The sequence below is a fragment of the Cimex lectularius genome, unplaced genomic scaffold, assembly GCF_000648675.2.
Source record: "Cimex lectularius strain Harlan isolate CLEC.00 unplaced genomic scaffold, Clec_2.1 scaffold33, whole genome shotgun sequence".
NCBI lineage: Eukaryota > Metazoa > Arthropoda > Insecta > Hemiptera > Cimicidae > Cimex > Cimex lectularius.
Window position 1 is genome coordinate 1009398 of NW_019392683.1, and position 25187 is coordinate 1034584.

The following is a 25187-nucleotide window of genomic DNA, read 5'->3' on the forward strand; positions in this document are numbered from 1 at the left end:
ATTGCCATGAGACAAATGATATCCTGTTATTTAAATACATTTGCTGATGTAAGAAATAACAAGAAAATTATTCGGAAAATGCACATTTATTTTCAATTAATTTTGAAGCGTCGCAAAATCATTGTTATCTTATTTGGCAGAGGTGCTGATTGATGATGAGCGATTTGTTTTGGGAGAAAATGAAAGCACAATGCTTTTGCATTTTAAGTTAGTCTATTTGGTAACAAAGATAGAGCGAGAGAGGAAGAGAGAGAGAGAGAGAGTGAGCGGGAGAGAGAGAGAGTGAGCGGGAGAGAGAGAGAGATAGAGAAAGAGATAGATAGATAGATAGAGAGAGAGAGAGAGAGAGAGAGTGAGTGAGAGAGAGAGAGAGAGTGAGAGAGAGAGAAGGAAGGATAGATGGGTAAAGCGACGAGTAAGAGTGAGTGATAAGTATAGGTAAATATAAGTACATAGGAAGGGGAAAGGGAAGATAAAATTAAAAAGAGTGAAAGAAAGGTGAATAATAAATAGTTAAATTCGTTAACAATATCTTATATTGTCGTATAATATTATAAATATTTCCCAGCAATGAACACCTAAAGTCATATTCATCAGTACTTATCACAAGACATATTGTCATCTATGCTTGATGCTTTTCCAATTTTGATGTTTTCTTTTACCTTCTGAAATTTGCCTGAAAAAAATATTCAATAAGTTAGAAACCTTATCCCTGTGTGTGAGTGTGTGTGTTTTTTTCCTTGCCCTCCATGGTATGAAGCAGATGTTACCCAGTGAAACCAACTGTGCCCTTAACGGACAAGCAACGATCAGACCCACAGGGCAAACCCTCCACTCCCTTTTTTACAAGTTATTATGTCATAAAACGTCATTAAAACAAAGGAAATTACTATTTTATAACAATTTCATTAACTTAATAATCGGCATTGATTTGTTTAATATGACGCTTGAACTATATTTCCTTAGTCAATTAAAAAAGTTGTCAAGAAATCAAAAACGTCTGTAATTAGTTAAAAATCATAGTTTTTTTAAAATGAGTTTTGTTCACATTATTAATTGTGCAATATTGAGGCACCTTAAAAACTGAAAATTTCCAAGCCTGGTGGAAAGAAGAGCAACTTGTGAAGGCGAGTAATGAAATTATTTGTTCAATTTTGAAGTTTGTCCTTTTAACTTCGAGCAAATTGAGTTGTTGAATATTTCAGTAAACACTCACGCTTGCTTCTAATATACTATTTATTTGAACTTTCCGGTCCCTCTTTTCCGGGGAACATCATAAAAGGAGTAAATTAAATTGGGTAATTATAATAATATCGAGGAAAAGTTCTGTACTATCGGGGCGTAGGCGTATTTTTCGACTTCGCCCAACTGTCCAAAGTGGATTATTAAAGTAAAAAGTTCGCACGACTCCGGACCGAAACGGTTTTTGCATTAAATGTCAAATTTATAAGCAGTGTCGGTGGGCGTCCGGAGAGTGCTGGCTGATACATAAAAATATTTATCGCTTTTCGAGCAGTTCTCTCCTTGAACCAGATCTGCTCCGAGATGACTTCTTTTCGTTGAGCTGTCGGAGCGAATTAGGGGACGTTTCCTCCCCAGGGGTCTCGGGAAATCCGGGAGAGACGGGATATTTCTTCCTCCCCTTATGCCGTCGACGATTTCTTAGGGAGCCGCATTTCCAAGGCTGGGGTTCTATTAAAAAAAATCCTAAGGTAATCCTGGTAGTTAACGGCACTGAAGAAACTTGAGGGATTAGTTCTCAGACTAGCCCAATCCTCTTAGACGAGATTAGACTTTTTCTTACTAAAATAACGAAATATCTGAAGAAATTGTCAAATCAAAAGCTTTTCATTGCTTTAAATCCTGTTTCTTTAATAATCTAGCCAATTAATTAAATATATAATATATTATTATTATATAATATATTATTATATATAATAAATTAAATATATAAGTAATTTCTTTTTCTAAATAATATTGTTACTTATCCAGGTATTCAGATGTTATATCCCCTACAGTTTAACTACTACATTATTTATTCGAAGGTGGTGAGGTGCGGTCTGGTGTGACGTAGGGTTTAGAAAAACATTTTCTTTATCATGCCAACGTTTCGATCTTTATTGAGATCATCTTCAGTGCCTGGGGTTTATAAACGCTGTTTGATGCAAATACATGTAGGATATGGAAAAAAGAATGAATTTATACAATGCTACAAAATTTTAGATTAAAAAAGACACATCTACACGGAAAACAAACACTTTGAGTGAGTACAAATACTTTGATTGAATCTAGAATTTTCTAGCATTGTATAAATTCATATTTTTTAATCTAGAATTATCTAGCATTGTATAAATTCATAATTTTTTTCCACATCCTACATGTATTTGTTAAATTTAAACAATGTTTATAAATCCCCAGGCTCTGAAGATGATCTCAATAAAGATCAAAACGTTGGCATAATTAAGAAAATGGTTTTCTAAAACCTATGTCACTCCAGACCGCACCTCACGATCTCCAAATAATCAATGGCGAACGGGTCACTAAACACCACACTATATTATTTAAATAATTAAAGTATATGAAGTACAATATAAAGAAAAATAATATTTTTTTGCCCAGCCACCACCCTGCTATGCCTGAGAAAGTCCCTACATTGGCAAACCGCGCCAAACAAAATTCTAGAACGTAAAATAAATAAATAAAAAAGGTAAAACTGTTTTAACTCCTCCTATGGCGCATGGAAGTTAGGGAAAATTAATTTTTCTATAATTTTGATATTTTCTAGGACTTCTTTTGCTGGTTTCCTCTTTTCATTTAATTACTGTTACTATTATTTTCTCGACGTAATTTTACAAAAATCGGATAGGAAACCAGTCCGGATTAATTTATTAGTCCAACTTATATAGTTTATCTTACCACTAAATAATTAAAATTAAATATGCGCGATAGTAAACATGAATCCTATATTGTGACCACACACACACGGGCGTGCGCGCAGTGTTAAAGCAGTTTTATCTTTTTTTATTTACTTATTAATTCTTTGTACGCTCTAGAATTCTGTCCAAACCTGGAACAAAAAGAAGTTCTAAACGCTGATTTTGGAATGTACTGAAAATTGATGAAGTTTTATTTTTCACTTTGAAAGATATATAAGCGAACTAGGATGTACTATACTACTGATACTACTGGTATTTCTATTTAAGACAGTCTTTTTTTAAGTTCAATGATATTCGCTATAATTTATTTTTGAAAATTAAATGTAAAAAAAATTGAAATTAATTTTTCTATAATTTTGATATTTTTCCCTATTCTGATAGGTTTCCTTTTGCTGGTTTTCGCTTTTCATTTAATTACTCTTACTATTATTTTGTCGACGTAATTTTACAAAAATAGGATAGGAAACCAGTCCGGATTAATTTATTAGTCCAACTTATAGTTTACCTTACTACTAACAAGTTTGTAATAAATAATTGTTAAATAGTACAATAGTAGTAATTGTTAAATAAACGATAATTTAGTATGTGTGATAATAAACATGACTCCTTTATTATGTCCATATGCACACATAACATATACCACACCACACCACGCACACACACACACACACACACACACACACACACACACACACACACACACACACACACACACACACACACACAGAATTAAAACAGTTTTATTGTTTTTTATTTATTTATTAATTTTTTTGTACGGTCTAGAATTTGCTTGGCGCGATTTGCCAATATAGGGTCTTTCTAAGGTACGATATATCTATAGATAGATAGATAGAGAGAGAAAGAGAACGAGTTCACAAAAGGGTGAATAAGAAATAATGTTAAATCAGAAAAAATATGAAGCAGTTTTTTGCGTTTAAATTGACATACATTTTCCTAACATTGCACATTTTCTTACAAACTGGCATGTATTCAGAAATCTAACTCAAAGTCAGGGACATCTCAACGACGAAGAAAAGTAAGAACAAACCAACTAGCAAGATTAGTCCGACCAGGGATTAGATATTCAACCGAGCAAGTCTCAGAATCTGTAGTCCGTAAAGGATGAGTTATTTCAGCTGTCCAAAGCTGAACAAAAAGAAGTTCTAAACGCTTATTTTGGAATGTGCTGAAAATTAATGAAGTTTTGTTATTCACTTTGAAAGAGGCCTTATATAAGCGAACTAGGGAGCACTTTATTACTGGTATTTCTATGTAAGACACTCTTGAATGACATTCGCTATATTTTATTTTTGAAAGGAAAGTTTATAAATATGCAATAGGATATTCATTTGTAAGTTTTTGGGGAGTACGTTTTATGTTTTGAGTTGAACATTTCATATGTTTTCAGTTTATTACAGGCATTTAAAGTTATCTTCAACATTGCAAAGTTTTTCTAATTTTTTTATGGTTGTTTAAACTTTTAACAAATACATTGCTCTATGTAGTGCTAGTCTTGTTATATACATGTATCATTACCTATTCATTTTAATTTTTCTAACAAAACAATGAACACCAACGACTCATCAGTGACTAGTGAATTTAAGGCCAATCCTATGCTCATCTTAATCCTTGATATTTTAAACTCTGCCCATAATTCTTTGGGTTTCTGCACATTGTTTTACCATGCCAAAGGTCGATCGGTCATTATCTGGATTTACGACCCTGTCGGACGAATAGTGGGATCTCGTGGATTTCGCGTTTTCGCCAGTTCGTTCCGAACCCGGTGATGTGGATGTGCGAATGCGAAAAATCGCGTCATGTCTTTGGATTGCAGGTAAAAAAAAAAAGAAGGAAAACAATTTCAGCAATTTTGTACAAAAAAGTCATAGTTTTTCCAATATGACAATAGCAATGCGAGGAAAGATGTACGATTTTTCTTCGCAAGATTCTCAGATAATTGGGGTCCGTCAATTCTCGCGGAGTTCGGATCTTCGGTGTATGTTATACACTTCAACTTATAACATTAGTGAAACTATATCGACATTATGTGAAACTTGGTTAACAGGGGTTATTAAGTTGATAACTTCAAGTCACTTTATATTTTGTTGCGGTTGGAATCAACAAAAGGTTCAATTAATATAGCAGAAAAAGGAATTTAAACGTCAATCAGCGATGTCAGTTAAATTTATCCAGTATGACATTACTAAATATTATTTTAATCAACCAATTGTCCGTCGAGTCTCGCCGGTATTTTTTGAACCCCGGAAACATAATTGATTTGCCAATCTGCCAAATGCTTCCGTTGTGCCGGCGCGTTGTCCTGGATCTCCATAGAAATAGAGTTTTAATGTAAATTTAATGGCGGCAATAACATTGAGAGGGGCTCTAGTTAATTCACGAAGAGTACGTCCGCCTTAATGGACATTTTGGTCAACCGTCCAATGCACAGGTCGACGATTACCGGCACGCACCCGGTCACGATTTCTTGTTTTCTTCCCAGATCACATACTCAGCGTGGGTTTCATTTTATTTGATGAGAAGGAAGTGGGCGCACACTTTATGCATAAAGGATTTTTTTTCTCGCCTGAAATAAAAAGCGTCCCGTTTTGAAAGAAGGTCAGTTGTGTTTGTGTCATTCCTTACATTCCTTGCATTTTTATTACCACGTCTTAAATTTAAAAGAATGTCATTAACATAAAGTGAATTTAATTTAGTAGGTTTCATCGTTTCATTCACAACACAATAAAAAATAAAATTTACAAAAACAAAAAATCGAAATTGCTAAGTTTTGTTAGTTCTCTGTCAAAATACTACGATCATCTGAACCTTCATACCAAAATACATTTTGTATAAATAAATTATATTTGTACAAAGAACCGCTTTCAGCAATAATAAAATGTATCCTTAGAGTTACAATATAAGGAAAAAGATAGAATGACTTGACAAGTCGTCGGAAAAAAATTAACGTAGATTCTGCGCTCTTAGAATATACAAATGATCAGTCCTATCGAATTATGCAAGAAAGTGTGCAACTTTGCTAGGTTTGATGAAAGTCAATAAAGACAGTGGTGTACGAAGGTGATTTTTACCATCATGTCCAACTTCTGGACTAGGCATCAGAATCTCTATTTGTCACGTTTAAAAATCTGATGAAAGCCCGTCGAAGAATTTGAAGTTTTTGTGAATGACCTTTAATTATTAATACAATGAAATTAAGGCCTTTGATCATTCATAATATTGGATATACTGCACAGTTGAAGCAGGACAATCATGTTCAAACTTAAAGGAGGAAAATCTTCTGTCTGATATCAAATAATTTTGAGTCAGTCAAGTGGTTCTTGGTTCTAAATCGAGACCGAGCATAGAAATATAAACAATTGTCGGATTATTCATGTCGTTTGTGAGGCAATGAATCTACAATCTGGTCGATTCCGTTAGCATTGGTCTGTTTAACCTGGCTATTATAGGCCAGACTGATGCGTCAGGGGTATAAACAGGGTGAGGCGCACATTCCCGTTCATATGAACGTAGATACATATTTGTGCTGGATACACATTTTTTTACTTTTTACCATTTTTGCATTGCTGGGGAGTGCGCAAGGGTGGGGTTGGGCTAGATCAAGTGACATGTCAATGATTGTTTTACCGTGAAGAAGGATGGATGGAATGGATCGGAAACAGAATAAATTTTGGAATATTTGGGGACCACGGTAGCCAGTTGGTTTTCGTCTCAAACTCTCAATTATTACAGAAAATTTTAACAAAAATCATGACAATTGTTGAACCCAGGACCACTCTTAGAAATATAAACTATTGCCAAATGTCCTTCTGAGATCGGTGAGCTGATGAATCTATAGTCGATCATTTCAGTCTAACCTTGCTGTTTAGGTCTGCCAGACTACGCTGGGCCAGGATTATAAACAGACAAACTGACGTCACATTACATTCCTCCTCATTTTAATGTGCTTTTCGAATGGACACAAATTTATTTTACGAAAAGCGTCAAAATGGGCGTCACCGTGGGGTAAGCATGGGTTCGGTTAGGTTAGGTTACCATTACCGTGAGCACGATATTCTATTAATTATGATTTTATGAGTATCAATGAAAATTGAAAATTAACTGAAGGTGCGAAAATGAAACGTCTCTGACAGCGAGGATAAGCAGATTAATCTCATCGGAAACGGCCAGACTACATTATAACTATGACAGACATGCTAATTTTATTTGAATTTGAAAACTGGACTAGCGGTCGTGGGTTCGACTCCGACGGTCGCCTCTGGAATTTCTGTCCTTTACCCGGTCTCCCATAAAAAATATTTTGACAATTGTTCGAATTTCAATTAATATGTAACAACATAAATCAATCACATAAATAATATCAATGTGCTATGGTGTTTATTTGGCCGAAACAAATTGGAAAGGCGACTAATTTAGAAATGTCCCGTAGGACAGGGAATGATGGATGGTTTTGTTGTTTGTTCCAGAGGTGGTAGAAGTTGTTGGGATGGTGGGTGGTCCCGCCAGCCGCTGGGACGCATGATTTCAGGCCTAGGCACGGCCGGGGACCAGAATGAGACGGTGGACTATCTATTCAACCAAAACCTGTCCACGAATCTGACTCATTTCGAGGCGACCGACCCGACGCCGGTTTTTCCGGCCTACATTCGGACCGTTTCCATGGTCCTGTGCACCGTCATCCTCGGGATCGGAGTCGTCGGCAACGTCATGGTCCCCCTCGTCATCATCAAAACGAAAGACATGAGGAACTCGACCAACATATTCCTAATGAACCTGAGCATAGCCGACCTCATGGTCCTACTCATCTGCACTCCGACCGTACTCGTCGAAGTCAACTCTCAACCAGAAACATGGGTCCTAGGAGAACATATGTGTAAGTACCATTTTGTTACATCTCATCCTCATAACATTATTCCTTTGCTTGATGCAACCCGACAGTTTAGTGCTACTCCTCCTTCAACGTCAGTGGAGTCAGCTTACGAATGTATATTGTAATTTTACATCAGTGAAAAGCTTTTTTTCTTCTTGAGAGAGTTTTAAATTTTATTGAATCCCTCCACGGTTATTTTTTAAAATTTAAACTGATGAAACATAATCAAAAGACAAAATCTCTTTCAACAGAACGATTGAAAAAACGTATTTGTTGCCTTGCCTCAGCCTTTGAACGGTATGGCATCGGGCATGCCAGTAACATCTTTAATAACAATTATGCTAATCATAATACATATTTATAATTTTGAATTAGAAATCACAACTTATAGACCGCAATTGTAATAGAATATGTTACAATTGATTTTTTAAAGGTATTGGACAAATTTTACATTTATTGGCAAAACGATCAATTTTTTAGTAGGAATTTTTTCAACATTGAATCGAAAAATTTACAATTGGCAAAATGTGCGAAGAATGATGGGGAGGTATTAAGTTTACCATAACTGCCCAGGTTTTCAAATAATGATATATTCGTCAAATAAGCATATCCATCCGATATGCTCTTGATGTCGGATCTAATAGTTTATCGATCGGCCCATTTGCCGTTCCCATTGTTGGACTTCTCCCACACCTACTTGAGGAAACAATTTGCAAACAATGCCTTTGAAATTCAATTTTTTTTAGCATAGAGGGAGGTTGGTAAATAGATTGGTCAGGCATGTGGGTTACAGTTCGATTGGATTATTCCATTGAATGGAGAAACCTATTTTGTTTACTCCTCGCCAACAAATAGTTTAAATTTTATATCATTTACAAAAAGGTTTTAAACAAACTCTGATACGCGGAAGAGATATTTACACCAAATAATAATCACCATGGTATCAAACTTTAACTATTTATTATTGAACTTCATTCACTAATTGAAAACTAATTTTTATACCATGTCGGCCATGTGGTTTATAAAGCATCAAGCATCATTTAATTATATCATTAAATAAAACGCCTCTGGGCTTTTGTTTTCAGGGGCGTTTTCGACGTACGGCTCGGCTCAAGCCGTTAAAAATCACAAAAATCACAACAGTATTAAATTAAATAAAACCGCGAATATATTTACAGAGGTAAATAACGATAATAATATTTCTCTTTAGTTATTAAAGAGTCATAACAGGGCGGGGGGAAAGAATTAGGCGGTAGAAAAATCTCATAATTTCAAAGATTTGGAAACTCTCCAAATCCGCTCGGCCAACATTCGTCTAAAGGGAGAAATAATAAACAAAAGAATTTTACGATCCCGGCTGAAATAGTGTTTTTTAATTGTGAGGATTTAAAAAAAGTCCCGTTAAAAAAAACCCTGGGTTCTGGGTTCGGCACTTGTTGATTGAACTTTAGAATTCGGCTAAAAACAAAGTTCCAGCTGGAAAATAGATGTTAAATTTTTATCGCTTAACATTTGGCCAGTTTCTCAATGAGGATTAAACGGTCCATGTGTACTCACACAGGACAGGTGGGTGAAGGGAAATGAGAGAACCCAGAAGAAAAGAAAAAATTCCAGTCTCCTCACGGCTCAGAAACTGGTAATAAAAATAAAAGAACAGTGTTGCTCATAAAAGTAGGAGTGAAGAGTTGGCCAGAATGTAGATATCACTACTTCGATAGGCTACCGATTTTTTGGTTTTTGAACTACCGGTTGAGTCGAGAGTTACGAGTTAGCGAATGTAGCCTGTCGACTAGTCCAACTTGATCTCGTGTATCAATCTTGTTAAAATTTGGTCAAAATATCTAGAAAAACTTTATAAAACTAAGGAAATATCAAAAGTAAAAAAAACTTCGTAAAAGTATGTTTTTTTTCCGATATTTCGATTTTGAACAACTGGTTGAGTAGAGAGTTGGGAGTTAGAGAATGTAGCCTGTCGACTAGTTCAACTTCTTCATCAATCTTGTTAAAATTTGGTCAAATTATCTAGAAAAACTTTATAAAACTAAGGAAATATCAAAAGTAAAAAAAACTTCGTAAAAGTATGTTTTTTTCGATTTTGAACTACCGGTTGAGTCGAGAGTTGCGAGTTAGCGAATGTAGCCTGTCTCTACATTTCTGTAATAATAAGTCTTTACATTTATATCTATTATATTCTTTATCAACTATCAATGAGCCAATATATACATCTATGTACCTATTTTCATATCAATCAATCTGTCAATATCTATATCTATTTTTCAATATATCTTTCTCAATATAATATTTATCATTAATACATAAACCAAAAAATATTTGACAAACATCCATTATATTCCTCTTTTTTTTAGACACATTGCCAATACCCGCACCGATCTTTTCTTTATTCATATCTCCTTTTTATACTGTATCTAATTCCCTCTTTCCTGATTTCTCTCTATTCTCTCTGTCACACATAAACTCTCTCAAGCCTATGCTAACGACATTAAAACATTATTCCTTTCATTAGAGTTCGTGGTCCGATTGGCCGAATAACTTTTTTCAATTAATTAATCTTTATGTAAGGTATTGGTTGAGAAAAAAAGTCTGTTTAACGAGCGGGATTCGATCCCACGACCCTCGGCTAAATATAATAAATTGCATAATTATATAATTAAGAATAAGCTGATAAAAATAATTAAAAAAGTTAATATTGTTAATATAGTTCAAATAAAGCCCAATACTTCGCTGAAGTTCTAATGATTCGCACTTATAACTTTGATTAAATCCATTCAAACTGATTAATAGAAACAGGTAGAATTGTACAGTTTTTCTTATCCTCTCAATATTTGAAGATGAAAATCTTGGCCCGCCTGAAGAAAGGGAGTTGAGGAATTTTATTAACACGACTTCGTCAACAAAATCTTGAACCCATTAAAGTTTAAATTAAATGTTGGTTTTAATCAAAAGGAATGTGTTAAATTTAAATCTTCTTTCTGAGAGAAGCCGTATATTCGGCGTGTATCGCCCGGCACGGAATTCAATTTCCTGGCTCCTTATTTATAGAAGAGCCATCAATTTCGGCATACGGCTGATAAGCAGTCGCTTAAAACTAACACTACTAAGTCATCACATTTAGACAGCTAGGATTTACAGAAAAAAAACATCTGTCAACGTCTCTTATTCAGAAATATGTTGACCTGATATTTTTGTAGAAATGTTTCATTTTTATTATTTAACCCATTTACGTTTTCGTGGTAAACGGACCAAGTTACTTCTTTGAATCAATTATTTATTCTTTCTAAGGTCTTGGTTGAGATAAAAAGTCAGTGTCATGAACGGGATTCGAACCCACGATCTTCGGCTAAATACGCCGCTGCTCTACCACTTGAGCTATCGTGGCTTCAATCCTCTCGGACACCAACTCTCCATCTCAACCTATAACCGTTCGAATTTTCCCTCTTTTTGCCATTTTCAGTTTAAATAAATTACCTAGTATTATCGTAAAACTAAGTTGACCTGTTTAAAGAGAACTTTTTTTTTAAAATTTCGTAGATATCATTTAACCATGATATGGAGTTTCTAAATTTTTAAGCAACTCCTTTTTGGCTGTTCTCTCTACTACTTCTTTCCCTACCACCAAAAGCTTTTCATCATTCAGAAATCCAGTACATCATCGAAAACCTTCCCAAAAAGAAAATTCCTGGTTATTACCTTAAAACCTCTGAAATCCTTCGATCCTTCCGTAAAAAGCAATCCTGTTTCTAACGTACCTATAAATACTATCGTAAGAACTACTGACTTTCCTTTACAATGGAATTTTTCTTATACAAATCACGGATTCGTCAGCCAAAATCAGAGAATTGTATAGATTGTATAATCGTCGACAAAGTGTAACTCAGAATAGAAAATTTTACCTGATCTGATACGTCCAAAGACCTAAAAGCAAAGAGACCAGTTCAGAATTTCGTTGATGACGGTTTGTTACGTAAGAAGAGACCTGAAAAAATGGATGCCTCCTCCTCAGAGTCAACTGAATTTAAATTTTTTATTTTTTATGTTATGATGTACATTGTTCATGAAATAGCTCAGCTTATGTACCATACTAGTTGACTGGAAGAATGAATTAAGTGGAAATGAAGGAAATAAAATAAAAATTGCAAATGGAGTAAAGGATGGGACCTAGGATTCTGCGTTGAGAGACATGGGCGAAATTAGAGGAAAGACTAGATAGAAAGGAAAAAAAGACAAAAAAATTTCTACTATTAGGAACTTCTCGAACTTACCTATCGAAAAACATTTAAAACTTTATATCTTTCAAGAACAGGTATTCCTAACTACCTTTGAAACTATTGATAACAGAAATCTTGTTTCTTAAAAAGTTAAAATTTCTTCTGCTTTTCTGACAATTCATGAGGCCCATCAATGTAGAAATAAACGAATTTTATTTTGTTTAATAGAAAAGTGGCTTTACAGGCAAGCTCATTTAATTTAAGTAAGAGTCCAGAAACATACATCCATCATTGCATAGTTTTATATATTTATAAAGTCTTGCCCATGTCATCTCGATGTCATTGCTATTGGGAACTACGAAATAGTTAATAACGCCTACTAAATTCTCGGTTCGCCTCACTGGCCAGCTAGGTTGAGAAAATTCCTATCTTTATCTGCCAGGACATCTTCAAACCCATGCCCACGCATTTGATATATGGCCTCAATAAGATATTTAACATCATTATCGATGATCCGAATATAATTTACGTAAGGTTAACTTCGAACCAATCGCAAAAAAGACAAAACAGTGAGAAGAGAGAGAGAGAGAGAGAGAGAGAGAGAGAGAGAGAGAGAGAGAGAGAGAGAGAGAGAACCATGTAGAAGGCCTAAACTTTTGCACAAATATGCTCGTTTTTCAGTTGTATATAAGCATAACTTTTCTAAAATATTAAAACTCACATGATAAATAAGTATTGCTTAAAATTACGAAAATATTTTTTTCTCTCTCTCTCTAATGCTGTAATTTTGAAAATGTTAACAGACTGGCATTCTCTTCTTGTCCTTTCTAACACAGTTCGCTATATTATTTAATAATATGGATTTTCCTTTCAAATCTGAAATTAAACTTGTCTGTTGGCTATGACATTAAATTATTAACTTGGCAATTAAGTAATGAAAAATTGTATTTCTAATACTTATTTTAAATTTTATCTCCTGATGTCGGTACTTGAACATCTACTTTATTATTTGTTGCGAACAGTGAGTTGAAGAGGTGTTTAGTGTAGCATTAAAATTCCGGTTGAAATAGAAGAACCAGAGCGTGAATTTTCCCCATATTTTGTTCTTTTATTTTTTTTTAAAGAAAAACGAAGAGCTCACCAAAACCTTATGTGCCATAGAAAAGCATTAAAATTAAGACGGTGCCAAAAATTGCATAGAAATGTTAATAACGCCGTTGCCGATTGTTTACCTATCAAAAAATAAATAAAATAAAAACTAAACTGCTTTTTTTTCCGTAAAGCGAGAGGATGGGAAAATGCCGGAAGCCGATGGGTTTTCCACTCGGGTTGGGTTGTCAGGGGTGAAAAGTATTCATCAGCGATAAAAGCGTTTCCCCTCGCCCAAGTAAAAAAAAGAGAAGGGAATCCCTCATTTTATGACCTATTTCTCTCCGTACGGTTTGGACAAATGTGAAAAACACCGCACGTGTGGCACACGTGTCTCGTGCTGAGCGGCGATAAGGGGCAATCGGTGATGGCCTCTTTCAGGTTGATGATGACAAAATGATAAGTCGACCGTGATGACTACAACAGTTTGATAAAGTTGCTATTTCAACGGTTATGTTTAAGATGAAAACTAGACCAGAAACGTTTTTAAATTAATCATTTATGTTTAGTGCTCTAATTGACCATTTTAATTATTTCAGTTAATTATTATTTTTATGTAAGGTCTTGGCTGAGATGAAAAAGTTAGTACCAGGAGCGGGTCTCGAACCCACGACCTTCATCTCAATACGTCGCTGTTCCAACCACTTGAACTATCGCGACTTCGTTCCTTTCGGACACCAACTCACCATGTCAACCTACGACGTATTTTCCCTCTTTTTGCTATTTTTCAAATGTCGTGTAATCAGGATTCGACTTTTTCACCTCAACCAAGACCTTACATAAAAAGAATAATTTATTGAAATAATTTATTATCGAATGCTGATTACGCGACATTTGAAAAATGGCATAAAGAAGGGAAATTGGAAAGGTTGTAGTTTGAGATGGGGGAGTTGGTTGTCACGATAGCTCAAGTGGTTGGAGCAGCGGCGTGGTGAGCCGAAAATGGTGGGTTCGAATCCCGCTCGAGACATTAACTTTTTCTCCTCAACCAAGATTTTACATAAAAAGAATAATTAATTGAAATAATTCATTATCGAATCCTGATTACGCGACATTTGAAAAATGGCAAAAAGAAGGGAAATTGGAAAGGTTGTGTGTTGAGATGGGGAATTGGTTGTCACGATAGCACAAGTGGTTGGAGCAGCGGCGTAGTGAGCCGAAAATGGTGGGTTCGAATCCCGCTCGAGACACTAACTTTTTCTCCTCAACCAAGATTTTACATAAAAAGTATAATTAATTGGAACTTATTTTTTAAGTTGGCATGTCAACTTACAATTTGTCTTTTTTTCCATAGGCTTTTTCCATAATATTAAAATTTCTACAATTAAATTTTTTTACACAATTTTTACGATTTAAAATTTTAAAAAAATTTCCAACTTTATTTTATTGTTTAATCTGATTAGATATTTATTCTTATTGATGGCTTTTACTACAACTCTCTTACTACTCTTACTGTTAGCCTTACAAGTTTTTTTAAACTAAATTATTTTCACAATTGCTATTTAATATTTAGTTTATCGCATTTCTAATTAAATTTGATTTATAAACAGTTTAAACTGTGTCTAATATTCTTTTGTCAAAGCCCATAATTCTCTAGGCCATCCGCTTCTTCCAAAGTGATATGACAAATCATCTAATATCTCTCTTGGTCGTACATCTGGCATTCGAAAATGATGTGTGCCGAGATTGGGGTGTTCCACAGCTTGGGCAATTAGGGTTATCAATATATTCATCCGGTAAAGATACGACCTGTTCCTTCCGTGGTCTGTAAGTAGTCTTAAAAGTGTGACTTGAACTTGTGACTTGACATTAATATGGTGTTCAATGGTTGGAATAAATTCTTTGGAGTGGAATTCTTTTATCACCTCCCTCCACTCATTTCCCCATGTTGTTATTATTGACTTCCGATTAGCCAAAAATTGTCTGTAGGTTATTGGTACTCGCCAGAAGGTGATTGGTAAGCTTTCCGTTGCCATCCTATCAGCCATTTTGTTGCCATCATTTCCAGAGTGTGCCTTAGTAGCCCAGCGCAATCCGACCTGCCATCCCATTCTGCCCCAATTTTCTCCACGCCATTATTATGATTTCGATGGTCCAAAGATACCGTACAGTCTGTGTATATCGAAGGAGAGTTCATAGTTGAAACTAGAATGTTTTCTGAGGCTCTTTCTAATAACCATGTCTCACACCCCGCTGCTAAACGGTACTTTAGCATGCGTTTGGCATTTCCGTTTGTCTGAGATAACACGGCAGAGGAACCTACAGATTCGCTGATCTTACTACCATCTGTAAAAATGCTGTATGTTGGGAACTTTACTGGTTTTCCAGAATATTTTCTCTTCCAGATGAGCCCATTCTGCTGGTGGTAAAAGATTGTAAATTACATATTTCGGACCAAGGCAGGTGTATTCTTGTTTTTGAGTTTCGTAAATCTCAACTGTTTCCTATAATTTAATATAGATGGGAATTATATTTGCAAGTATCACTGTTACAGGCTTAGGATGTAGCCGAAGTAGCGTTGTTTCCGTGACACGCGGAACCCATAAAACCCGTGGTAAATCAGCCATTAAAGGAAATATTTGTACAAACAAAAAATTTTTAATTTTTATTTACATATTTAAACTAAAAATTGTATAAACATGTTTGTTTATATTTATTTCTTAACTGGCTAAATAAAATAATATGTAAAAATTTACCCACAAGGCCAAAAAAATAAAAAAGTTTTACTGTAAATCTTATTATTGTATACCGAGTTGTATTTAAACCGATCGTCCAAAAATATCTAGAGGATCCCCTATTTTTGACAAACGACCAGGGATTTATTCCTATTTCTTGATGTCGTTTGGAATTTTTATCGGCGCCGCCAAAACAAATGGCCTTTTAAATTTAGAGCTCAATTCCCTCTATGTTTTGATCCAAGAGAAAATTACACTTCTGTTAAAGTATTTATATACTTCATAGATCATTTACAGTTGCGTTTTTTCGCTGATTTGCCTTTTTTAAAGTTATGTTATACACTACCGTCAGATTGCACAGATAGAATTGTCAACAATTGCCCTATTCGTTCTGCGAGTTAGCGATTTTTTTGATTACCAAAAATAAAATATCAGTAATAATTTGAAATTTTGATATTGAAATCTTGCTATTCTTGCTGTGTTGTTCTATCAGACGCGTAGCTGCGTGGAGTGCATTTGCATAGGATTACACTATGTTGTACTATGTTTCAATTCACTACTCTCTCAATCGCTCGCTCTCTCACTCTTCTCCCCCACTCTCTTTTTCAACTTCTCTCACACACTATCTCTTCCTCCTTCCCCCTCTCGCTCACTCTCTCTCTCCCACTCTCTCTCCCACACTCTCTCTCCCTCTCTCCCTCCCACTCTCCCTCTCACTCTCTCTCTCCTTCCCACTCTCTCTCCCACACTCTCTCCCTCCCTCTCTCTCTCTCTCACTCACTCTCTCTCTCTCTCACTCACTCTCTCTCTCTCTCACTCTCACTCTCTCTCTCTCTCTCTCTCTCTCTCTCTCTCTTTCTGGTTTTCACCCTATCTCTTTTCTCTCTCTATACATCCATTTATCCAACTTTATTTGTATTTCCTTCTCACCTTCCCACTATCTTCTTTATGTAGTATGTGTCATTGGGGTATATGATCGGAGGGGATTTGTCAATGGTGTCTGATGGTTTTTTTTAGTTTGTTTCTAGGCTGTTTGTTAGCCTTTATACAATTCAATTTTTGTAAATGAAACTGTAAGTTTAGTCAATGTGGTCTCAATTTATTTTTATTTCATCGGCAGTATTTTGTGGCCCTCCTAGAACAAGATAAAACGGATGAACTTTTAGTTTACATTGTATCCAATTCTGCTCAAATATTTTGTGGGGCAGTTACTCATGGTCTGATGTCCATGCACATCGTTCAACCCTACTTGTTAGAATGTGAGTTTTGTGGCAGACCTGAAGATTTTGTGAGGAGGAAATTGGTCATTAGGAATAATTTGTAACAATAACTAGTTTGAAACTCTAGTTTGAAATGAGTGTAAAGAAGAGATAAAAGTGCTAAAATTGCAAGTTATATGCACAGTTACCTGATTTTAAAAAAATCCAACAAATATAATATATAATGAAACAATTAATGCCCGTATAAAAAACAAAAATGCAAATGCAAAAATGTAAAAATGCATAAATAAATTTAATCGTCTAAAAATATATAATAATATATATATAATATATAATAATAATATTCCAAGTGAATAAAAAAATATTGATAAATTTCAAGCTGTCTTTACAAATAGCCAATCTGCATAATCATCTAGATTGTTTTAGAGAAAATGCATACATAGAGTACCGTAGGGGAAAAATACATACCTATCGGCATCGTAAAATATAGGCGGTTTTTCTCTCAAAGGTCGATTTGGAAAGCCACCAAGTTAGGTTTGATTCATCGTTACTCTCTTTTTGAACTTCATTTCTTTATCTTACCCCGTTTGGTATGTGTTTCTTCGAGAGGGCTCGAGCGTTTCCTAATCAATGCCGATTAATTAATTAAGAGTTCACCGCCTTGTTAGCTTTAAGCAAGGTCATTGTTTAATTGGCTGAGATTGAGAGGATCGTCCATGTTCTAGGCCCATTGGGAGTTTCTATTGAAAATCACTTAGGATTGATGTGTGTCGAATAGGCGAATTTAATTGGCCCCTTTTGTTTTGTTTGTGTATGTGAGTCTCATGCACTGTCATCTGAGAACTACCTACTTATCCTCATGGTTATGTACTCATGGCTGCCCATATGCCCAGTTAACGAAAAGATGTAATGTAAAAGAAAGAAAAACGTTTGTAGGTTCGTATTTTAGGCGCAAGGTAATAAAATAAATGCGCAATAACTAAATAAAAGAAAAATAAAATAATAGGGAGATACTTATTTGAATATCCCGCATTAATGATTCTATTCTCTCTCTCTCTCTCTCTCTCTCTCTCTCTCTCTCTCTCGCTCTCTCTCGCTCTCTCTTTCTTTCTCTTACTTTTACTTCCCCCCTCGTTTTTCTTTCTCTCTCTTCCTTTTTCACTCTGTTTCCCTCTCATTCACTCTGTCACTTTCCTTTGTCTCTATTCCTCTCTGTTCCATTTTCTATCTTTTACTATCTCCTCTCTTAGTTCCCCCTTTTTTACTCTCTCTCCTCTAACTCGCTCTCTCTCTATATCATTTCCATCTTTCCCTCTTTCTTCCTGGTTCTTTCCCAGTTTCTTTCTCTATTTCTCTCTCTCTCTCTCTCTCTCTCTCTCTCTCTCTCTCTCTCTCTCTCTCTCTCTCTCTCTCTCTCTCTCTCTCACACACGCTTACTCTCCCTCCCTCAGACACACATATACACTTCCCGTTGTATCACTTCCAACTTTCTTTCTCTCTCTTCCTGTTTCTCTCGGATTCTCTCTCTCTTCCCCTGTTTTATCTTTTTTTCACTCACTTCCTCACTCTCTCTCACATTCTCTCTTTTTCCCCTCTCCCTCTCTATTCTACTTTTCCCTCTCTTTCACTCACTCACTCTCTCTCTCTCTCTCTCTCACACACACATACACACACACATTCATTCGTTCATTTCGCTCACTCTGTCACTTTCCTTTTTCTCTATTCTCTCTCTCTCTTTTCTATATCTATCTTTTACTAACCCCTCTCTTAGTCCCCCTTTTTCACTCTCCATCCTCTCATCCACTCCCTTTCTATATCAATTCCATCTTTCTCTCTTTCTTCCTGATTTTCGCCCGGTTTCTTTCTCTACCTCTCTCTCTCTCTCTCTCTCTCTCTCTCTCTCTCTCTCTCACACACACACACACACACACACACACACTCTCTCTCTCTCTCACTCTATCACTTTTAACTTTCTCTCTGTTTGGTGTTGTCTGTTTGTAATTGTTTTGTTTCATTCTCTATTTCTCTCTCTCTCTCACACACACACACACTCTTACTCTCCCTCCCTCAGACACACATATACACTCTCCCGTTGTATCACTTCCAACTTTCCTTCTCTCTCTTCCTGTTTCTCTCGGATTTTCTCTCTCTCTCCCTGTTTTATCTTTTTTTCACTCACTCTCTCACATTCTCTCTTTTTCCCTCTCCCTCTCTATTCTACTTTTCTCTCTCTTTCACTCACTCACTCACTCTCTCTCTCTCTCTCTCTCTCTCTCTCTCTCTCTCTCTCTCTCTCTCACACACACACACACACACACACACATTCGTTCATTTCGCTCACTCTGTCACTTTCCATTTTCTCTATTCTCTCTCTCTCTCTTTTCTATCTCTATCTTTTACTACCCCCTCTCTTAGTCCCCCTTTTTCACTCTCCATCCTCTCATCCACTCTCTTCCTATATCAATTCCATCTTTCTCTCTTTCTTCCTGATTTTCTCCCAGTTTCATTCTCTACCTCTCTCTCTTTCTCTCTCTCTCTCTCTCTCTCTCTCACATACACACACTATCCCTCACTCTATCACTTTTAACTTTCTCTCTGTTTGTTGTTGTCTGTTTGCAATTGTTTTGTTTCATTCTCTATTTCTCTTTCTCTCTCTCACTTTTCTTTTCTCTCTTTTATTAATTTTTGTTTTATTCTTTTAATTTGCAACTTTATACAAAATAAATAACTATAAACATTCTGTGAAAAGTTACAAGGAATGCAGAGGTGCCATCAACAAACAGTTATCACTAGTTACAACTTAACACAGGGCAAACGGCAAGGGTATGATATATTATGTATTAATGAATTAGGTGGAGGATATGGGTTGTAATGAAATTTTAGGAATCGGTATTATGCAAGATAGAAGTTCCTCGCTCCTAGATGTCTAATGGAGTCCATTAGAAAACAAAATTATTACTGCTTAAATAACCCAATTGCAGCTAACAGACTTTAATCTATTTCTGAAGAAGTTCAGCCCAATATCTATTAAGTGCCTAAGGTAAAATCACAGTTTTTGCTGGGGCTTACAGTAATATATGGAAATTACTAATTAGATTCTACGTTGACTAGCTCATGCACTAAATTTTTAATGTTTTGAAACTACAACCAATCCAAAATGTTAAAATCTTGGATTTTGAAACAATTGAGTACAGTAAATACTTTACCCTTGGCTTCAGAAAAGAAAACATTACAGAATTGGTTATTTATCATTTTCAAAATTGAAGACACAATGAAAAGGTAAATCAATTAATTATTTATAATGCCATGCGAGTGTATTGGTTGAACAGTGGACTCGTTTCTGAAGTCTGGGTCCAGTTGGCTTCGCTAGTTGTCGTCCATTTCTCCGACGTCTGTCCCCTGTTCCAACCCAATCTCCAAGAAACAACTTTAATTTAACCGTGTAAAAAGGGGAACAATTGTGTTTAGTTTGAATCTGATTCGTTTGTGTTTCCTTGAGTAAATAAGACGTTTTTTATCCGGTGGATTAATTCGTGTCCTCTACCAAAAATAGACCGAACGGAGGAGACAGTTCAAGAGAACTATTTCAGGTTGCCCATTTCACTGCCGTTGTTAAGTTCATTTTGTAATTCCGTCTAGTTACAATTTGTCAAAGCTCTCATCCCAGGGGGGAGAGAGTTATAAAAACGAAAGAGAAAAAAACGCAATTAACTCTTGAATAAGATAAATTGTTTCAGGCGTCGGCTTATTAATAGAGGACCGGGATTAAACGTTTCCTAATAAGGATGAATCCTCATTTGGTGCTCATTATGATAGCCGTGAATTGTTTATTTTCTCTTTTCATTTTTTTTTTCATTTCTCTTTTGCCTGAAAAGAGTGATTGAACTAAACGGTCGTGGAAATTGTCTTCGTTCCTATTTTTTTTTTTTTTTTTTTTGAACCGCGAAATAGTAAATAATATGTTGATAGAGATCGCTTTCTAAACTTTAATTGCCGGGTGAAGATAAAGAACCATAATCATTAAAATCAATTTTCTTATGTCCGTGGAGTTTTTCAGCCGTCGATTAACAAATTACTCCTTTCCGGTGGAAATTATGCTAATACTTGCAACACGTTTGTACAGAATTTCTATTGTAGGAATTTCAAAAACAAGTCTTAAGACTAAATAAAACAATTTCATCAATACAGCCACTTAACTGCAAACAATCCCAGAACATTAAATTTTTTGAACTATATTTAAAATAGTTATTCAGATATCGTGAGATGCGGTCGGGTGTATATTTAAAATAAAACAAAGTTTAGAACGAATAATTGAATTCTTACAATAGTGAGGTGATAGGAAGTTTTTCACCTTCAGGGCTGAGTTAGTTTATAATTCCTTTATCAGGTACATATGTAGATGTTTTTAAATCCTAGATAATAAATAAATAACATATAAAAACAACAATTAAAAATAGAAAATACTAAAAACACTAATAGATAAATTATTTATCACTAATGTGGTTAATTTAATAAATGAAATAAAATAGCGGACATCCTTAGGAAAAATTTTAATTTAATTGTTTTAATTTTGAGAATTTTTTAAACAAGGTCGATCCATACCTTAATAATATCGTACTGGTACATCATGGCTTTCTTCTCGAGAATTTATCATGATTGTGGTCTGGAAGTTCTTCATAAATTTGAATCATTAGCCTCAAATTACAAAAAAAAAAAAATTGTGTTATACTATCAAAAATATATTAGATATGTTTCTGCCCAAGCGTTCTTTCCAATGGCCCATAGGAGAAGAGAGAAAAATATTTTATGTAGTTTACATTTTTATTTTTAATTCTGATTTTCTGCCTTTGTTTTGCATTTATTAGGTTATTATAATAAAAGTATTTTTTTTATCGAGAATTTTTTTCTGATAGAATATTTAGTAACATCTGTATATAGGGGGCGTTCGGTGGCCTCAACGGTTTAAGCGTTGACACGGCGCTCATCACAAGGTAAAGGTCTCGGGTTCGAATGCAGCCGCCCTGGATTCGAAACCGACATACTTACAAATGGGCTTTTTTTTTTAAACACCGGCACCCTGAGGGAAAAAAACCTCTATATATAATAATACATTTATAGTTATATGGATTTTATCGTGCTTACTTTCAGTACACTACGTCTTGAAGAGACTTAGCAACCATTGGTGTTATCCCAACAAGAGCTAGTCCTTGGTGAAGAGGTGCTGCCATCTCCGCTTTAGTCTTTTGCAAGATTATAGGGGTGAATGTTGCACATGGATATGCAAGAGGGTGAGTGCTTATCGTGGAAATTAGAAAATTTCGGGGGGTTAGTTTATTTACAAAGGGCATTTGAGGTGTGTGTGGAGGGTATTGGAAACATTGTCGGCAGCTATTTATTTAGAATTCGTGAGAAGCGGTCTGGTGTGATGTAGGTTTCAGAAAAACATTTTCTTTATCGTGCCAACGTTTCAATCTTTATTGAGATCATCTTCAGGGCTCAAAGTGTTTGGCTTCTGTGTAACTGTGCAGGGTCACTAATCACCACATATTGTCGGCAGCTTGTCTATGATTCTGAGGACTTTAGATCATAAGGAGTGATTACGTTGTATATTGGTAAGTTTAGAACTGTTCCACAGTTCTAGTCCATATGTCCAAATCTGTTTGGTTAGCGTTTTGTAGAGAGTCAGTTTGTTTATTTTCGACATGTTAGATTTGCGTCCAAATATTTTACAGAGAAATCCGAAGCGTCTGAATTATATAGTTATATATTTTATTTTTTAAGTGAAACGAAACATTGGTAAGAAAAAAAAACACCTGATCCAGCTATCGATATTTTTTATTCTGATGAAAGTTCGTATTTAAGATTTATAAAGGGTGCTTGAAACTAATTCGAATTTCTTATTTCAACATAACTTTTTGGCCTACTTTACTCGAAGCGTCATTTGGTTTTCGTTCATTTTATACAGGGTGTCCATTTTAGATGGCCCGGCTGTATTTCTCTTGAACCAATGTCGCTGTAAAAAAAACTGTTTAATATTTTTTAACCTAGTTTCAAATTTTTACCTTTTTTGGTGAAAAATCATACAGGGTACCTTAGGCCCCGTTCAACTTCAAAATTTCAAATACGACCCTATTTGACAGATCATTTTGAGGGATTTTTTATGCTGAAAACAATGGTGCAGTCGGATTTTAAATTGATCGACAAATGACAAAGTTATGGCAAAAAGCAAAAAAAAAAAAAAAATAGTCACATTGGTTCAAGAGAAATTCAGCCGGCCCATGTAAAAAGGACTCCCTGTATTAATAAACTTCTTTTATGAAAACACAAAAGGCGAGCAAATTAGTCGATATTGAAATTCAATTTGTGATTTTTTTTTGGCGTTATGAACTATGCATATTAGCCATGTGACAATTCTTATATGTGTATTCAAATTTTGGGGGGAGGGTTATTGTGAAAAAAGGGCCAGAGGCGACGGTGGGAATCGAACCCACGACCGGCAAGACACTGGTCCCATTTTCATTGGGCATTGTGTTTTGCGCCCATTTCGTCCCAAATTTCCATGGGGAAATCTCACTTTGAATTTATTGATATTAAGTTGTTGTTAAATTATATGGAACGTTGTTGGAAGGCTTTTAAATGAGAATGATAAAAATGCATAATAAATGCTTTGTGTTATTTTCAGAAAATAAGTAGAAGTTTTACTTCTTCCTCTTGTCTAGGAACACAGTTTACATCAATATCTGTATTATTTTTAGAGTTAACCGGATAAATCCGACGCCGGGATGTTGTGGTAGTAGTACGTATTGGATTTTATTGAATGGCCCGTTTCCGAAAGGGAGCAACAGTCAAAATTTGGACTGGTCAGTCACGTGCTTAAAATAGACCGAGTCGACAGAATTTATACTCTGTGGGCGTGAACCATTCACCCTGAGCCTACATTTTGCCTTAGTTTATCATTTTGCGTACTGATGACATATTTCATTATGAGAGTTATTTGCACAATTTATAATGGTAAAATGGCCATAACAAACAAAAAAATTTGTCAAAAATAAAGCAAAATTTGTGTTTTTTCATTTCCCATGGAGCTTACAACTCGCGAATTGCCGTTCCCTTGACAAGGTTTTTCTTGTTTAATTAGAAAACTGTCACGGAAATTACGGCAATGTTGCAAAATAAATTAATTTGCCTAAGCGAAACCAGAGACCTTTCTTAAGAGGTTGTATATTGAGAAAGAGGTAGGTCGGTAGCAATTTCCCAACGGTGATAATTCACCTCGGACGGAATAACAATTAAACCGACCCATAAAATTAAACAGAAAATCCCGGGTCGAAAATTTAAAAGAGCGCCGGGTGTTAACAGGTGTTAATAGCCGTGTCGTGGCCGGGTGTAAATTACGTTTGAAATAAAGAGACGGTTTCGCCTGGGCCAACTATAAATCAACCTGGATTTATGCCTTCAGGACGATTCTCAGGATTATGGGGTACGCCCTAGAAGACGATTCGAAAAGTTTTTCGATCCCTTCCTTGTTTTTCTAAGGCGGAGATGAACGTTTTCAGCTGAAACAATTTTAGAAATGTTCCTCCGACTGTTAATTTGTTTCATAATAGAGAAAATAATGCAAATAAATTTGATTTTGATAGACTGATAAAATTGGTTTTTATATGTTACATTTTACATGATGCATTGACATGTAGTCAAATTTGTCAAAAAACTTGGTCTACTGGAAGCCAGGTAAAAGTTTTCAGATTTGTTCTTGGGGTCCGCAGAGGTGATAAACATGTAGTTTGGCAGTTTCTGATCATTTTGATTTGTCAAGATCGGCTTCTTGAATGAAAGTTTTAATGTCATGTTTAAAGTTTTTAAATAATTAGATTTGAATAATATATTTTTAAATTAATACCTGAAAGATTTTTTTCTTTTTTTGAAGACAAGTATTTACAACTATGTACAACTATTTATCATGTGGCAATGAGACTTTAGTGATAGGTGCGTCTGAATATTAGGAATCTTTTGAGACATGTTCAAAATATACAATTTTGTCTTTGTAAGTTGGTAAAAATTGTAGTATTGGAAAACAAAATCATTATAAGATC

At 35.2% G+C, this 25187-nt stretch overlaps 1 protein-coding gene across 4 annotated transcripts in view; it reads left to right on the forward strand.

Moving 5' to 3' along the window:
* LOC106662489 (growth hormone secretagogue receptor type 1-like) overlaps positions 1 to 25187 on the forward strand; it is a 313348-nt gene that overhangs the window by 97136 nt on the left and 191025 nt on the right. For all 4 annotated transcript variants that reach the window (XM_024225718.1, XM_014386625.2, XM_024225719.1 and 1 more), the window contains one exon: positions 7421 to 7827. In XM_024225718.1, the coding sequence (XP_024081486.1) occupies positions 7473 to 7827 (355 nt within the window). In that variant the 5' untranslated portion in view covers positions 7421 to 7472. The remainder of the gene's footprint in view (positions 1 to 7420; positions 7828 to 25187) is intronic.